The sequence below is a fragment of the Macrobrachium rosenbergii genome, chromosome 40 (assembly GCF_040412425.1).
Source record: "Macrobrachium rosenbergii isolate ZJJX-2024 chromosome 40, ASM4041242v1, whole genome shotgun sequence".
Classification (NCBI taxonomy): Eukaryota; Metazoa; Arthropoda; class Malacostraca; order Decapoda; family Palaemonidae; genus Macrobrachium; species Macrobrachium rosenbergii.
Genome location: NC_089780.1, coordinates 11,305,166 through 11,323,839, shown reverse-complemented (window position 1 = coordinate 11,323,839; position 18,674 = coordinate 11,305,166). Strand labels below are relative to the sequence as shown.

The following is an 18,674-nucleotide window of genomic DNA, read 5'->3' as shown; positions in this document are numbered from 1 at the left end:
GTTTTTGTATATACTTTCACACACATATACTTGTTTGTTACATATACTTTGAATATTCTTCGTAATTATTTTTCATTTTTGTGAAATTTTATATAGTTTATGTATAAACTGAGCACATACGAATGTGTGTAACTATTGAAAAATATGCAGTTTAATTTTTCCCGTGATGTCATGAAGACATGAGTAACTATTAAGACAAAAGATAATGCCTATATTTATGAAACCTCAGTGGTAACCATATCCGCACTGCAAGTCACTGACCATATTTTCGTAAAAGCAAAACGGCTTTTTGTAGCTGTAGAATATTTTCATTTTTCATGAGCAGCAGAAAAATAGCAGCTGGTTAAAATCGATAATAAACATAATCTCAGTGCTTAAGAATAGATTGCATACCACAAGTATGGCGTCCTTGTACTTTTCTTTAAAAGTGAGAGGTAAAACCATCGATCCTATTCCAGCAACCTAATAAAAAGATTTACCGTGACCCCATACCACGAGTCACAGAGGCTCTGCCTTTCTCTACGTAAAGAGCAGTGACGGACTATGTAAAACCATGGTCCATTTTTGGGTAACAATCCACACAACAGGCGTCACTGAAATTCTTCGGGTAATAATCCATACGACAGGCGTCAGTGAAATACTTAATCAAAGTGACAAATAAAACCAATCACGATTAAAAAAATGTCACATTTTATATTTTAGCGTAAGAAAAGTTCTTCCATTTTGAAGATACACTGTGCTCTGATATAAAGCTTTGTCTTTTTACAATGAGAAACACAATACGAGAGATAAATATTAATATTTTTGACATTATATTAAAATTTCTACGAAACTTTCTCCTTGCCCCTTCTTTGGTGCCCGCTAACCAACGACCGGAATCCCTTTTTAATCGCGGGAACCAGGTGGAAAACGGCGAAATAGAAGATGAAGATGAAAAAGGCGAAGACGTCAAGACCAAAGAACTGAACAATGTTGAGATGTCTGGCGGCGAACTTGAGGTGTTCCGCTCCCTTCGTATTGATGACGTGGTTCACTAGCCACAGAGCTTGGTCGAGAGGGTCCTGGTTGGTGTCGCGTATGATTCTCGACTGGAGGAGGGCGTTTTTCTTGTACCTGATAAGTTTAAGGGGGTATATTAGTAGTGATTTGGTTTGGATAAGCATCGTGAGTTTTATATATTATATATGTATATATATGTGTGTGTGTACACTAGCTGACCAGTCCAGCGCTGCCCGGGAAAACTCTGAATGACAACCGATAAACTCTCTCTCTCTCTCTCTCAAGTGTGTGTTTGTGTGTGAACGTATCTCGTGAAAGGAAAATAAATGAAATAAATGTGAAATTATGAATTTTTGGTATCTGGAATAATGCCATTTGAATACTATCATTGCTATTGTCATTGACTTTCTTACTTCTGGTTGTTAAGAACTTCGACAATGGCACTGTAGATGGCCTCCTCGTCGGCATTCTTCGAGACTCCTGTCGCAACACCCTTCTGTTTCAGCCTGACGAGGACGTCTTCTTGATCAGCAAAAACAGGCATACCTACCATCGGTATGCCGTAATGCAAAGCCTCTATCACTCCATGCATGCCACAGTGCGTGAAGAATACTTTCGTCTTGGGATGAGCTGCCAGAGTGGAATGAAATGTTTAAAAATAACGATATGGATTCAGGAAATTTCATTCAAAGACATTTCCTTATAACTGCTCTTTTCGCTGAGGGGACAGTGCAGTTTATAATTCATGAATCCGAACAGTACAAAATGTAATTCAGGAATCAGAACAGTGCAAAATATGGTTCTAGAATCAAAGCTGTATAAAATGTAATTCTAGAAACAGAACAGTACAGAATATAATTCATGAATCAGAACAGTACAAAATGTAATTCGAGAATCAGAACAGTGCAAAACATGATTCAGAATCAAAGTATAAAATATAATTCAAGAAACAGGACAGTACAGAATGTAATTCATGAATCAGAACAGTACAAAATGTAATTCAAGAATCAATGAGTGCAGAATATGATTCAGGAATCAAGGAAGTATAAAATATAATTTTAAAAACATGGCAGTAAAGAATATAATTCATGAATCAGAACAGTACAAAATGTAATTCAAGAATCAGAAGAGTGCAGAATATGATTCAAGAATCAAAAATGTATAAAATATAATTCAAGAAACAGAGCAGTACAGAATATAATTCAAGAATCAGAACGGTACGAAACATAATTCTTCAATCAGAATAATACAAAACATAATTCAAGAATCATAACTGTACAGAACATGACTGAAGACTTAGAATAATACAAAACATTCAAGAATCAGATAACAAAATATAATTCAAGAATCAGAACATTTCAAAATACAATTCAAGGCTCAGAACAGTACGAAATATAATCCAAGAATCAGTGTGGAGTATTTCCTTGTACAACTGTCCTTTTATTTTCAATGCAGTTACACCTTATGATAAAATGGGTTTTCTACACGAAAGCCTGATCTAGGTACAGGTTCCCCATTCGTTCAGCATCCCAGACAACTCTTTAAAATCTGTGCGCGATCTACAGCACACCCATTAGATGGGACCCCCTTCGCCTGGTCTTCCTGGGAAGGCAATACCGAGTAAGGGAAGGGTTTTTGGGGGAAAGAGATTGTCCTCCTTATTCCTCCCTCGATAAAACTAGCCAGAGAGGGGATAGCAGCTATGACGGAAATTGGAGGGCATTCCTGAAGTAGTCTGCTGCTATTTTTTTTTTTTTATTCAGGTAAGAGTCTGTACGGTCGTTCATGCATGCTTTTTAGGGGTCAGTGACCCTGATGTTGTGACGCCAGTTTTGATAGCCACAAATCAATCAGTCAGTCGTGCGTGCTTTCAGTCATTACTTCACGCCTGTCGTTACCGTTTTATTACATAACAGCGCCTTTTTTTGGTTTCCCAGATTTACATAAAATAACTTTGATTATCCCTTAGAATGTCGCTATCTCTGGAGCGTTAACGCCTATTTTGGCATTTCCTTTATTTATCACTGTCTTGCTAATTTTTTTTTTCCATCGTTAATAATCGCAGAATTGAAATGTATCGAAACAGAGTACTTCGAAAGTTATCGAGAATAATCTTTGTATCGCATGATCAGTTTTCCACGCAATATATCTATGAATGATTTAATCACTGATAAATTATAGATCTGAATCTCATTGCTTGATGAAAATTGGAATGGCCAGATAAATCTCGAGGGCAGATTGGTAATTAAGCTGGGAGGATCCTAATTATAATCAGCTTGATAGCCATGATAAAAAGTTAATGATCTCCATTAATGATATTCACACATATTGGTGTACTATTAATCAGAATATTTGTGGCCTCAGGAAACTTGGTGCAGATATGCAAATACCTGTAACGCAGAAAGAATACCTTATATAATATTGTTTAATCTAATCTAGATTTAATATTTTTAATAACTCAGATGTCATTCTCTGTTCCACCTCGTTAGTAACGGGAAGATCTGTACGGTGGATTATAGAATTGCAGATATGAAACGAATTACATATGTATTCATTTATGTATTTATTCACTTACTCTTAGCGTATCCCAAAGAAGTTTTGATGAATAAATATGTATATATTCATATTAGTAATGTATGGTTCACTGAATTCCAGGTCAGTGACAGCCAGCCTTCCCTGGAGTGTACATTATTTTTAAAATAAAATAATCATGGGAAACGCGAACGCTGTTGAATATTATAACATGAAACTGCCTCTCTCTCTCTCTCTCTCTCTCTCTCTCTCTCTCTCTCTCTCTCTCTCTCTCTCTCTCTCTCTCTCCCCTTCCTGCATGCTGACAATTTCGTTCCTTCTTGTGACAGATGAGAGAACTGAATTCTTTCAGATTATTTGATTTTGGTGAATCTCCACGGAATGTGAACTGATGTGGACTTGATCTGTCATGAAGTTACAACTTAAAAAAAAAAAAAAAAAGGATTAATTAATTTTACTCCCAGTGGGATTAAATCTTCTCCTGTGCCTTTGAATTTCGCTTCTTAAAGGCAGAAATTCCTTGTTTTGCGGTCGTTACATTTCAGTTCATCATTAAGAGGATATTTAATTATCTCTCTCTCTCTCTCTCTCTCTCTCTCTCTCTCTCTCTCTCTCGTATACACGCATACAGACAACATTAAAATTTTAAGTGTTCTAATGTTGATCACTTACTTTTGCACACACACACACACACACACACACACAAATCTTACACCACGCACATACTGCGATAATACCACATTTTTATTTGTTTCACAGGTATCTTTTTATCACCCATAACCTGGAAGATGTGTTTTTGGTTCAATGTCTGTCTAGTTTAGGGAGTGCCCTTAACTAAATAACGCAATTTGATCGTACATTGTAAAACCATTCACATGGAGACGATCTTGAAATGATTAACTTTTGAAGACTTGTCAAAGGTCGTAGCTGGTGGTCATAGACTTTTGGGGAATCAAAATGTTTTATTCTTAACTCCATATATATATATATATATATATATATATATATATATATATATATATATATATATATATATATATATATATATATATATATATATATATATATATATATATATATATATATATATATATATATATATATATATATATATATATATATAATATATATATATATGTTCTTTCAAAGAATGCTTTCATGGTTCGCAATCAGTGATATTATCTTAAGACAATTTCCAGCGTATATCCCAATATCCTTCAGTCAAACTTTTTGATGTTTATATTTATGTTGCATAAGTGCTTTTATTCCCATTTCCGCGGGTGTGAAATCAATAAATTACCGAGTGCATTAAAACCCGTCCAGGTTCGATCTGTCTAACTGTAGTGCGTAGACACTGGTAATAGGCTTATTGCCGAACTCTTTTTTGACTCGACTTAATGGACTGAAAACAAAGGCCTTATCCGAACCAATTATAGACTTTACGTGCCTGGCAGCATTTAAAATTGGAAATGGGCTTTTGAGTGTGTGTGTGTGTTTTTTTACCACGGTATTGTCATGAAGTCAAGTGATTTTGATTTGGGTCATAAACATAAAAAAGAATTTGTTTTCCTTGGGTTTGAAAACAGTTACATATCACGCTATTGTCATGAAGTCAAGTGATTTTAATTTGGGTCATAAACATAAAAAAGAATTTCTTTTCCATGGGTTTGAAAACAGTTACGTATTTTTTATTTCAGGCTCATTTTCACAGATTTGTTTTTCGTGACTCGTAATTGGTACCAAAGATCCTGTGATGATTTTCGTTCTGCAGTATATTTTGGTACTTGCATGTTAGAGTAGACTTCCCTTACTAGGTGGGATGAGGGGTGGGGGGAACTAGTGCCGTCAGTGCTTCTCAGACGGTGCACCGTAAGCATTACTAAAGGGTGTTTGCAGCAACCCTTCGGCCCCAAGCTGCATCCACTTATTAAAACTCTAATCTGCCTCCATTCCGGCTCTCTTCAGTCTGACTGTCAAACCTCTCTAACACTCACTTATTTTACTTATTAGTGCAACTGTACGGTTTTCTCCCAGTTCCAACTTTAGATCCTTTTACATCATCCCTTTTATTATTAGGTTTTACCTTGCTGTCCTACCTCTCTAACTCCCTTTTTCACTGTTTTCACTGAATGGCTCTGAATGCATCACTGCTTTGGTTGACAACCTAAATTTCATAAAAAAAAAAATAATAAAAAAATTTTAAACGCTTTTATTAAAATGCAGTAAAAAGTAACAAAATAGTTTTTTGAGATACACCAGGATTTTCTTACAGTGAATCATGTCTACAGAATTAACAGCGTGGGCGCCAAACTTGGAAGGAAATGCTAAAATAAAATAAATATATTTTTTTTATTTCTTGTAGCATTTCCTTCCATGTTTGGCTCCCACGCTTTTATTTTTGTAGACATGATTAATTATAAGGAAATCCTGGTGTCTCAAAAATTATTTTTTACTTTTTAGTGCATTTTAATAAAAGAGTGTTTTAAATTTTTTTTTATATTTTTATTTTATACTTTTTAGTTTTGACAGAAATTTTAACCGAGTTATGATTGCGACTAAAAAAAAATTGAACGTGATATCCTGTCGAGCCAAAGAATGTTTGAAAAACCCGTAGAGTTATTAACTTCGTCTACAGAGTCAAAGAATGTATGAAAAATCCGAAGATTTTCATACAAATCCTGAGATACTGGGAGAGGTCACTGTAGGGTCACTAGAGGTCACTACTGACTTACTGATCATTTGAGGTTGTATTGTCACCGGGACTGAGTAACCAACAAAAATTTCAAGTCCACCAAACGAAGGGAACAATTCGAAAACTGAATTATAAGTTTTGACCCAAACAGACAGACAGGAAGCAGAGGTTAAATAAAAGCATGGAATAAACATTAAAAGAGACTTACCTAAAACATCCTGCTGAGGCAACCAGTTTACTATTTTAACGTTGGGTGGGGGTTCGGGGTAGTTTCCTTCCAGCTTCATCAGTACCTAGAAGGAGAAAGACGGGATGATAATCAACACTTTTTTATATTCGTTATTGCAAAGTTTCTTCCCAAAGTATCCATTCTTTGGTCTCGAGTACAGAACATTAAGGGCAGTATTTTCCGCTCCAAGATTTTGATTGCATTTTCATTTGATACTTAATGGGGGGAAGAAAAGAAAACGTTCAGTTTTATTGAATGCTGAAGAAAATGGAAGGTCAAAGAGAGAGTGGGAGATCAAGAAAAGAGAATCAATGAGAATTTTGTTCTTAGGCTTATGTTGCCGGCGCCATATCTTTTTATACTATTCTAGGGTGCTCTGTCATTGAATTGGGCGTTGACATGTTAATTAATCATCTCCAAATTCTTCAGTTATTAGATCTGCCACTACTAAACCTAAGCATCAATATTCCTGTCTTAGGGAATTTTATGGCGTGCCTGGAAAAACGGCTGTACTTTGCAAATGAATAACTATTCTCCACTGATCTCTCTATTTCTTTGCGAGGCTACTTCCTACCCTCTGATTCAGCCTGCCGAAGGCTCCCAGGAAGGCTTTCATAGTCGATACAGGGACTACCCTGGAGTTGAAGATGAATCCCATTGTAAACAGAACGATTCCAGCATCTCCAGACCCTGCGACAAATTCCTCCAGGTCCTGGAAAGCAAAGTTTGATGTCATTTTGGTTCCCTGGAAATTTGGTCGAATAATGTGTAACGTAAGACTTCTGGTATTTTTTTTTTATAAGAAAAAAGCTTAGGTTGTGTTCTTATGGTATGTTTCGTCGAGAATGTGGCATTGCTAAGTTTACAAAATGAAAAAAAAAATCTGAGTTCAGTTCTGTTCGTAAATACATATTTTTATGTTTAATGGAAAGGGTTTTTTACCAGACCGGATTCTTGGTGTATCATATATTCGATTTTACAATAAAAATATATATATAAATATATATATATATATATATATATATATATATATATATATATATATATATATATATATATATATATATATATATATATATATAATATTCTCAGGCACTAACAGACGGAAAAAACTTACATTTGGCAGGGGCTTAGGCTTGTGAATTTGCATCCCGCCCACATTGATGAAAGAGGGTGGGAGTAAACGTGGGTAGTCTACCGTCGGGTGCGAATTGATAAGCAGTCCAGAGAGATTTGCCAACAGGGTCGACGGGTGAGGAGTACCAGGTAAATAAGTCTGGATTTTATGGTTCGTAATGAAGAACTGTACCTGAAAGAGGGAATGGAGTTAGTGTTACTTGGTAAATGTTTGACTACGAAGGGAAAGTTTTGGTTGCAAGAACTTTTTCGTAATAATACATTTTTTCTTTTTAAGTTTATAGAGCTTGAAAGTAGTATTAGGACCATTAGGCGAAATGGTTTGACTTCCTTATCGACCAAGTTTATAGAGCTTAAAAGTAGTAGTAGGACCATTATTGACCAAGTTTACAGAGCTTGAAAGTAGTATGACCATTACGTGAAATGGTTTGGTTTCCCTATTGACCAAGTTTATAGAGCCTGAAAGTAGTATTAAGACCATTACGTGAAATGGTTTGATTCCCATATTGACCAGCCAGTGCCTGAGAGCAAGTGAAGCCCAGTATATGGCCTTAGAAGCATTTATGAAATTTCAAACCAAATGCTATATTCCAACATTTCATTGTAACGTTGACGTTTGATTTTCTCTCTCATTCCTGATGTGCACCTCTTCATATGGAAAAGAGCTAAGCAAGTTAATTTATATGCAAACTACAACACAGCTGAATGCCATTATAAGGATGGGGGGAAAAGTGAATTCATTTTATGTGGACGCACTTGGCAAGAAAGTAAAAAAAAAAAAATGATCAAATTATCAGCTGTTGAAGAATGATACAACAAAATGAAGGGAAATGAATAACATTATTTGAAGTAACATTACAGCCTTCTTTGCACCCATAGTTATTACCGTCCATAACACTACTGTTAAGACTGTCACGATTTCACAGTTAGGAGAATGACAGGGATCTGGTGCCGAGCGATGTGGCGTAATGGCCCCTCAAGATGGATGTGTAACGGAACCTGTGAGTTTAGCAGCACGCAAGGATGAAAAGATACTTGTTCGAGACAGTGATATAAAACTCGATGTCATTTTTTATAAAAAGGAAAACACCGATTAGACATTAATTTTTTTGCTGGTGTTTGTCGTTATGTAATCATTCAAAATTATTATGATTATTATTAATATTATTATTTATTTATTTTATTTATTTATTTATTTATTTTGCCTTTTCTTAGTCAGGACAGTTGGGTATTATTAGCTTTCAGGTTTAATTGAAAGCCTCAACAATAACGGGAATCAGTCACTTTCAGCCAACTCTCTCTGTTCGAGACTGAAATTAAATTTGGCCTTGCATCTGCAACTCTGATTTCATTTTTGAAGAAAATAATTGTTACAGCGATTTTTCTGTGGGCTTGAATCCGGCCCTAATTGGAAGTTACAGAAGATACGTTTACTAACGTGTAAAAATCTTGTGAAGTCATTCGGTCTTCGTGTAAATTTACCGTATAGCGGTTGAAAACATTATTTGCTTGCCAAAATTATTCTTTGTGATTCATATTAGCTTTGGTGGGCCGTTTTAGCGTGTTTGAAAATATATAAGTAAAAAATGGCAAATATCTTTTATGAAATGGATAAAACCGCGATTATTACTGGCGTCAGATTTTTTCACCTTCCATTATTAGATTAGGATAATGGAGATTCCATGAATTACTAGAGTTCTAGATGGAACGGATCTAGAGGAGAGTGGCACCTGACCTATTATGAATTCCGTATCAGAGCCAGACGGTTTAATTGAGTCGGGATGAGAGTCCGTTAGAGAGTTCGTTAATATGCAATTATGGCGTCTCAGTTCTCTATCGGGACTTATTACGGATCAAATTTTGTAAGCTTTGAAACATTATTCTGTATTTTTTTTAGAAAGCGGGCACTGGTAAATCAAAACAATATGAGAGAGAGAGAGAGAGAGAGAGAGAGAGAGAGAGAGAGAGAGAGAGAGAGAGAGAGAGATGTAGATAACATGAAGATTTATCAGGAAATACGTATTTTTAACATGAATTTCTCAAGTATGGGGTTAGTGCCGTCAGTGCGCCTCACGCTGTGCGCTGTAGGCATAAGCTAAGGTTGTTTGCAGTGTCCCTTCGGCCCCTAGCTGCAACCCCTCTCATTCCTTTTACAGGACCTCCGTTCATATTCTCTTTCTTACTTTCCACCCTCTCCTAACATGTTTCCTCCTGTTACACCTTTAAAACCCTTTTACTCTCGACATCCCTTTCAGCACTGAATGACCTCATAGGTCCCAGAGCTTGGCCTTTGGCCTAAATTTTATATCCCATTCCAAAATGACTGTACAAATTTGGCACCAGTTCCAGAAGCATTAATGGATTAATGATTTTCCAACCCAGGGAATTAAATCATAAATGTCTTAAAGCCATGGAGAAGCATGGATATTTTAATTTCCCCTTTGCAATCGCATATCTGTTTTAGTTCTAAACAGTGTTTAAATTCCTAAATAGTATCCCACATCAAGCCACGAAAAAATATATCGGCCGAAATTTATTATACACGCCGGCGCGAATATATATATTTTCCATTATTACCAAGTCGGGGCACTTCGCAACTATCAAGGGATTATGCGGTGAAGTTGAAGAATACATCCCGGAATTAGCATAATTCCACCATGCAGGCTCATTAAGTTTCCAAGAGGTAATTAAATACATAATTGATTCAAGGCAAATTCGGCGCGCAAGCGATCAGCTTAAATTATGACCAAAAACGAGATTTCATGTGCCGTGTAGCGGGTGATTTTTGGGCTGTTCTCTGGAGCGGATAGATAAGGTTATATTAATTGTTTTTAGAATCTCTCTCTCTCTCTCTCTCTCTCTCTCTCTCTCTCTCTCTCTCTCTCTCTCTCTCTCTCTCTCTCTCTCTCTCTCTCTCTCTCTCTCTCTTAAAGTTTACGTGGACAAATCATACACTAGAATTATTGATTTATTTATTTTGCTTACCGAATCAATTGTGTAGATGTTATACATTACGATAGGTCAATTGTTCATCTCCTTTATATTTTATATATATATATATATATATATATATATATATATATATATATATATATATATATATATATAACATTTATATTATATATATACTATATATATATACATATATATGTATGTATAAAAATATATATATTTACATTATAAAAAATACAATATATATATTGGAATATATAACATCTATACATATTGATTACATAACACACAAAAAACATAATATAACAGTGTTGCTAGTGGCATTTTCTTGTTCTCAGACACCAGCCACTTTCACTCACTCTCTCTCTCAGTCTCTCTCTCTCTCTCTCTCTCTCTCTCTCACTTACCTGCATGACAACGTGGCTTGCCATCGCCAAAAAGTGGTTGAATATCCTCTGGGAGAAGGACATGGAGTCTTCGTAGTGCGAGAGGATAAGAGGTACCGACGAAGGTGGACTGAAGGCTGTGGTGTACTGAGGTTCTCCTCCAGCGAAGGTGAAGGCCCAGTACCCGATGGACGGAAGGCCTGTGGAGACAGGAATCAAATATGATTACGATTGCCGTCGAGTTGTTCGTTTCAGCTACGGGAGAAGAGAGAGAATGTTGTGTCTTAACTGTTCATAAGGATTTCCTCATCTGTTGGGTCCTCATTCGGTATATCAAGGTTGTTCCATTTAGTTATCGGTTGCCATTTGTAACTTTATTCACTAATTTTCTCTTCTGTGTTAGATGGTTTTATGAAATATGTACGTTTTTATATATACTTATTTTTTGTTGGTTCTGTCTAATATCATTCTTCATTTTTACCTTCATATTTTAACACTGAATTTTACTAGTATGTTATCATTCACCTATTCATCATCAATCATATCATTAATTTATATATTTCACCTTCATTACGGCGCTGGATAATCCTGATGGGTTCCGACGCTTGGTCTGCAAGACCTGAATCTCACAATCAATCAATCATTAACCCAAAAACTATCCTACGTTACTAGACACCAACTCCAAATCGCGACCTCATTCCAGAATACATTCCTTCAGGCTACACTTTCCTACATTAAAGAAATGCAACGTATTGAAAGGAGGCTTAATCATTCGCACCTAAGTCATGAGCCAGTCCCAAGCTGCATTCGTTGTAGATGAGATCGACAATCGCCACGTCGAACTTTTGCTGTCGAAGGTAACTCCTCAAGGACTCCTCTTCGAATAGCGTCCGGCAGAAGGCGTCGATGGTGAGGAACGCGTCCACTGGAAGCGCCGTCCAGGAGGTTCCTTTGTTCCACATGAGGCTCTGCGGCATCAGAAAGCTGTGAATGGAAAATGCTGTTAAATGAGATGCGGATGTGGAAGTATGTGTTTGCGGGCATCAAATGTGGGTCAGTTTAAATCTATATGGGAGGAGTTCAGTGGATGGGTTAACGTTATTGCATCTTTATTTATTTATTTGTTAGATTTTATATTTTTTGAAAGCTTGGGGGATATAAGTTTAACGAATGACTCAGTAAAATTGAGTGATATTTCTGTTATCAACTCAACAATACTAATTAATTAAAATTAAATTTACAAAGACGCCTGAGAGTACCCTTAAGTGTGAAAAAAAAGGATTAAAAAATAAAAGCAATTATTGTACAAAATACCAATCTAACAGATAAGAGTATTTACCTTGTAAAAATCCCAGCCACTAAATTTTTCAGTTAAAGAGTAAAATATCAAATACAGTATCCACCATCACTTGACATCCTACCCAGAACCGCTTATAGGGTTACAAGGCAGATGACGTCAGGACAATATCTACAGTTTTATCATAAATGGATTTTCATGTGGTAAGACCTGATTTGCTTTTTGGGCAGCATTCACCCAGTATATACTGTAAACTCTCTCTATGGTTAGAGATAGATTACGTAATGGGAGAAGCGGCGGGAGAGAGAGAGAGAGAGAGAGAGAGAGAGAGAGAGAGAGAGAGAGAGGAAAAGGCATCTGAATCCATTAGGCAGGATTGAAAACCCGTGTCTGTTTAATGGCTGCCTTTGTCAGTGCGAGAACTTCTTCCAGCAGCGCTGTGTGTGCGCGTGTTTGTGTGTGTGTTTGTGTGTGTGTGTGTGTAAGATCCCACGGTGTGTATGCGTGCCAAATAGACTGCTTTTGTAAATCGGTAAACAAAATATCTTTGCAAGTTTTGCTCGCGAATTGTTTCAAAAAAAAAAAATTGCGGAATCATTAATTACTACCCGTTGGATTTAAGTGAATGCGAAAATTACATGCAATTAGAATTCAGTTAATTACGAAATCATGCGATTTATCTTTAGCGTGATCTACAAAGCTGATTATGACGCTTTTAAGTAGAAAAATTTACACCATTAAAGAATTCATTGGTCAAATGCCAAGTGGATTGAAATGAATACAAAGTATGTGGTTTAAAATGTAATCTTATCGTTTAGTACATATCCGATTATGACGCTCTTACTTTGCGTGGAAAAATTTACACGTCATCAAAGATTTCTCTAGTCAAAAGTCAAGTAGATAGAGCTAACGCATCATCTAAAATTTATTTGTTTAATTGTTGAGTAGCTCAAATTAACCGAAAAACATTATTGGCGTCGTTAAGCTTTATATATGTATTTAATAATACACTTAATTCCAGTAGTTGAATTCATGGTACAATTTCTATTGCTTTGATTTAATTTCTTTCAAAATTAACTGTTTTTACTCGAGTATCATTTCACGATGGGTATAAATTCCGGAAGCGAATTCCGCAAATATGTAACCTAGAACCAAGTATCATATAACATGGGGGTATAAATTCCGGAAGCGAATTCCGCAAATATATAACCGAGAACCAAGTATCGTATCACATGGGGTATAAATTCCGGAAGCGAATTCCGCAAATTTGTAACCGAGAACCAAGTATCGTATCACATGGGGGTATAAATTCCGGAAGCGAATTCCGCAAATATGTAACCGAGAACCAAGTATCGTATCATATGGGGTATAAATACCGGAAGCGAATTCCGCAAATCTGTAACCGAGAACCAAGTATCGTATCATATGGGGTATAAATTCCGGAAGCGAATTCCGCAAATATGTAACCAAGAACCGAACTGGGCACATTAGGGAAAGAAATCCTGTAAACCAGACGTATTTTCCAAACTTCTTTCTTTTTTGAAAGCGCAAAAGAAAGCTGGGGAAAATGTTTCCTTAATTGCTTTGTGTTTTAATGAATTGCGTAATATTTCCAGCGGATGGCGCGTGAAGTGAGCCAATTGCCAAGAGTTAATGCAGAATAGATTTTGCAGGCTGCTAGGTTTCTTTTTTTTTTTTTTTTTATAAATCGTGATTCTTAAACACTAAAATCAGTCTCTCTCTCTCTCTCTCTCTCTCTCTCTCTCTCTCTCTCTCTCTCTCTCTCTCTCTCTCTCAATGAAGTTATAGCCGATCAGACCTCCATTTTCAATCGTTATTTCGTGGTATTTATGATATCATTTTTATGCTTTTTCTTGTTTATTCATTCTATTTTTTTATGGAGAGGAATTGGGTTTGAAAATGTCTTACATTATTACGATTGATGTAAATATTTAAAATTTTTAGTTACTTGATCTAAATTATTTAATCATGGAAACTTGAATTATTTTTTGGATTTGTTTTATGAATGAACTTATTCTGACATAGAAAAAAAGAATACTAATCAGGAAATGCATTATTTGCAACAATAGACACACCACTTTAAAAAGAGACGTATTCATTGCCTTAAGTTTTCATATATTTCGAATTTTTTTTTCAGTTTAATGGAAGCTCGGTATGCAGCTTAATGGCTTTTATATTTCTACTGTATGGGGTGCATATTATGTGTGTATGTATGTGTATGTATATACGTATATATATATATATAATATATATATTTATATATATATATATATATATATATATATATATATATATATATATATATATATATATATATATATATCTTGCTTCCTGATAACGTAAAACGGTACCATAGTATCGCGTGAATTTATTTACTATAAACTCATGTAATGACATAATTTAAAGACATTCATATGTCATATAATAGCCATTTCTTTCGAATCTTCCTAATTAATCGAGATACGAATGATAGTACGCCAGGTTACTTACACAATTTAGTCAAAATTTTTTTTTTTTTTTTGGATTCCAGTCAATTTTTTTACTATCACGCAGTTTCTAATAACCTCTTTGCATCATATTGAAGAGCGTTTTTGCTTTTTAGCAACCAGCATTTTAATTAAATTCACCTTTTATGAGTTAAAGTTCAAACATTCATCTTTCAGTAATCTTGACCTGATTCCAGTTCTGCTTGATGACAAAGTCCAGCCTGTTAAACCTGCTACACGTGTGATAATGTATTCTAGTTAGCGATGATACTCTTACGTATGGTATACGCCGCGGCTTGCTTCCCTTCCTAGAATTAATAATCCCACTAAAAGCACCGTGTTCGATACTCTCTCTCTCTCCCTCTCTCTCTCTCTCTCTCTCTCTCTCTCTCTCTCTCTCTCTCTCTCTCTCTCTCTCCCCAGTTCGTTCACTGTAAGACAACTTCATCATCTCTGGGGTCTGGTCTTATGACGCTCAATTTGACCAAACGCTCCCAGAAAGTACTCTGCGGTCCGGGAACTTTTGGAAGTCTGCAAAAAGCATAAGAAAACTAAAGTTGTACAAAGAGAGAAAACGAACCATGACCAAACGCCGATGAAAGAAAGGGGAGACTGCGATATTCTGGTCGTGAAGTTGACTGCGGCTACAGTGGAAATATATTTCCAGACCTGAGGTAAACCTAAAACGTCAAAATACCAAGAAGGAGACAGGCACAGCGTGTTTGAGAAAATGAAGAGTAAAATGCGTATAAGAGGCAAACAATATTAGATTGAAAGTTATGGATAATGAAAGAGTCTATTTGGTCAAGCAGTGTTAGAAGAATCTCGCTGTTCGCCTGATTACTAGGATAAGGAAGACACGAAAAGTATGAGGAAGTTTGAAAGAGGTTGTAGATAAGGAAATTTTGACTGCGAGAAATGCTTGGGACGATTCTGACTTTAGGTTATAAAGGGAAGTCGTTGGCTGCGGGTATGCGAGGTAAAGGGCATTGCGAAGATTAGAGATATTTGCTCTTACGATGACGTGGGTACAGTGAATAGCCAAGAGGGAAAAAAGGAGCTTAGCATCTTGAGGGGGTATAGTCACGTGGGGAGAATGGGAGAGTGGAAGTTATTGAAAAAAGCGCAAAATTTGGGTATCTTGAAAAAGGGCATGGTGGACTTAAGTAGTTGTGTTGAGGAGTTGGAATGGAAGTCGTGGTTTAATGAAAGAGCAGGTGTTTAAATGCATAATAGAACTGCGTGGTTTTTGGGTACTGCGTTTCTGACGAGACATTTGACAGGTGTAAGAAAGGTGGCTGTCGCTGGGTTTTTTTTTTTTTTTTTTGGGGAAGGAAAGATGGTGTTGAATGCTGTCTTTTTCTTTTAAGTCACCCTGTTTAGTTGGGTATTTTTGTTGTTCATACACACACGTATGTATGTATGTATATATATATATATATATATATATATATATATATATATATATATATATATATATATATATATATATATATATGTGTGTGTGTGTGTGTGTGTGTGTGTGTGTGTGTGTGAGTATGCATGTATGTATGTGGAAACATTCTTTTGTTTCATTTCTTGTAATTCTTCAAATCAAATGTATTGTTTAGTTTTTCTCCAAAACAGATGAATTGTTGCTTTTCGAATGAGTTTAGCTTTTACACAGAGCCACTTATAGTGAACGTAAAATTAATGTAGTTCACTGTATCCATCTAAATTTGACAACAAAGTCTTGTATTGGAAAATATTCAAATATATATATATATATATATATATATATATATATATATATATATATATATATATATATATTGAATATTTACGTAAAAATGTCCCATTTAACCTCAGAATTCCTTCCATTCCAATTTTTACCAATGAACTAAGAAAAAGGGTACCTTCCCTCCCACACGGCGCAGCTTAACTATACAATTACGCTAATTACACCGAAAGACACTATACCCGGAATCGGGTATCATAGCCAGTGATCTCTGGGTACCGGAAATTCGGTTCCCTCTACTGCGAAAGGATTAAGACTTAATAATACCTCGCAGCCGCGCCTTCCCTCCGAGGATGTTATAATCCTCTAAACGGATTTCCGTAGAATATTGACAATCCTTGTATGGAACAATCTAACCGCCTTGGTATGGGACAGGTTTGGATCTGTACGTGAATCTCTGGATCGGATAAAAGGCTGAAATGTGAAGTATCTAGAATTCTGCGATAGAGTTTGTCGTATTTTACTCGTTTTGCAGTACATTTGTAATACTGAGTAAATAGTATCTGAAAATTACTCAAGTTTTTGTAGCAAAACTAAGTCCGTAAGAATTCAAGTGTTGTTAGGGTAGTTTTAAAATTCATAAAATTGATTTTTTCTTCCGCGTTCGCTAACAACTGGGAATTCATCAGTACGTAAGTAGATGAAAACTCAGTATTTAATAAATACACTGACCCTTTATTGCACACACACTATGCCGTATAATACATACACATACATAGCCGTATACTACATACGCACACACTTGGCCGTATACCTATACATACCACATACATAGCCTAGCTGTATACCACATACTCACACACTTGGCTGTATACTATACACACACACCTGGCTGGCCGTATGTATACTTAAAACACACACACACTGGTCGCAAACGGTCGCAAACAGTGAATTCTGTCTCCTCCAAAATAGGTGGAAAAATGGGTCATCTTACCTGGCGCGCTCCTCGACGGTCAGGTGAGGGATGCTCCCGTCTGTATTATTGATTGCCATCACGTGTTCGGTGATATTCGGATGGTTGGCCGTCGGATAGTGATGCTCATCCTTCCACCTGATGACCTCTACCTGGTGGAAGGGAGTGGATTGTAAACTGAATAAGTATGGGCAGTTTTTTTTGTGTGTGGACGCGTTTCAAACCTTTATTAGATTCGTGTTCGTTTTCTTTGACTGTTGACATAATTAATTTGTGTGTGTTTCGAACCTTTATTAGATTCGTGTTCGTTTTCTTTAGGTGTTGACTTAATTAATCTTGATTTGCGAACTGAAAGTTTATTATTATTATTATTATTATTATTATTATTATTATTATTATTATTATTATTATTATTATTATTATATATTTTTTACTGTTGACTTTCAAATTGATTTATGACTGTAAACTTCATTATTATTGTTATTATTATTATTATCATTATTATTATTATTATTATTATTATTATTATTATTAATATTATTATTATATATTTTTACTGTTGACTTTCAAATTGATTTATGACTGTAAACTTCATTATTATTATTATTATTATTATTATTATTATTATTATTATTATTATTATTGTTATTATTATTATTTTTATTATTATTATTATCAAATAGCTAATAATAATAATAATAATAATAATAATATGTAATTATTATTATTATTATTATTATTATTATTATTATTATTACTAAACTACCATTGCATCTTAACCGAACATTTTCACCGAACGGTTACTCTCTCCAACGAAAGCAACAACAAAAAAAAAAATTATAAAGAAATTCTCAAAACTAAGCCCAAATTCCACCACATGCAGAACACACTCACCTCCCCCCCCCCCCTTGAAGCACTCCCTTACCTGGTGACCTTGCCCGACGAGTGCCTTGCCAAGTGCCCGGAGCGTGAGAACGTGGGAAGCTGCGTACATGGGATGGAGAACCAATACCCTCGCAGCATCGCTTACACCGAGGAAAAGTGCCATCAGAACAGGGAAAACTGCCGTCCCTTTCATCTTTGCGTCCGGGAACTGTGGGAGAGAAAGAACAAAAAATTTGTTTGGTACCGCGAGCGGACATTTTTCTGTTCGGGTTGAATTGTCCTGTGGAAGGGAAAAGTTTTTGGTGGGTTGCGTAATAAGGTGGCGGTAGTTAGTGTCGAAAATGTTAGATAGGAGAATATGAAAGTGT

The 18,674-nt window shown here is 35.7% G+C and overlaps 1 protein-coding gene across 2 annotated transcripts in view; it reads right to left on the bottom strand.

The window, feature by feature from the left end:
• Positions 1 to 675: 675 nt before the first annotated feature.
• The window catches only part of LOC136826118 (UDP-glucuronosyltransferase 2A3-like), a 38,938-nt gene continuing 20,939 nt past the window's right edge, over positions 676 to 18,674 (bottom strand). For both annotated transcript variants that reach the window (XM_067083102.1, XM_067083103.1), the window contains exons 2-10: positions 18,347 to 18,514; positions 17,443 to 17,573; positions 11,706 to 11,911; positions 10,949 to 11,127; positions 7,570 to 7,761; positions 7,027 to 7,164; positions 6,432 to 6,516; positions 1,413 to 1,629; positions 676 to 1,113 (exon numbers count right to left, since the gene is read on the bottom strand). In XM_067083102.1, the coding sequence (XP_066939203.1) occupies positions 825 to 1,113; positions 1,413 to 1,629; positions 6,432 to 6,516; positions 7,027 to 7,164; positions 7,570 to 7,761; positions 10,949 to 11,127; positions 11,706 to 11,911; positions 17,443 to 17,573; positions 18,347 to 18,499 (1,590 nt within the window). In that variant the 5' untranslated portion in view covers positions 18,500 to 18,514 and the 3' untranslated portion in view covers positions 676 to 824. The remainder of the gene's footprint in view (positions 1,114 to 1,412; positions 1,630 to 6,431; positions 6,517 to 7,026; positions 7,165 to 7,569; positions 7,762 to 10,948; positions 11,128 to 11,705; positions 11,912 to 17,442; positions 17,574 to 18,346; positions 18,515 to 18,674) is intronic.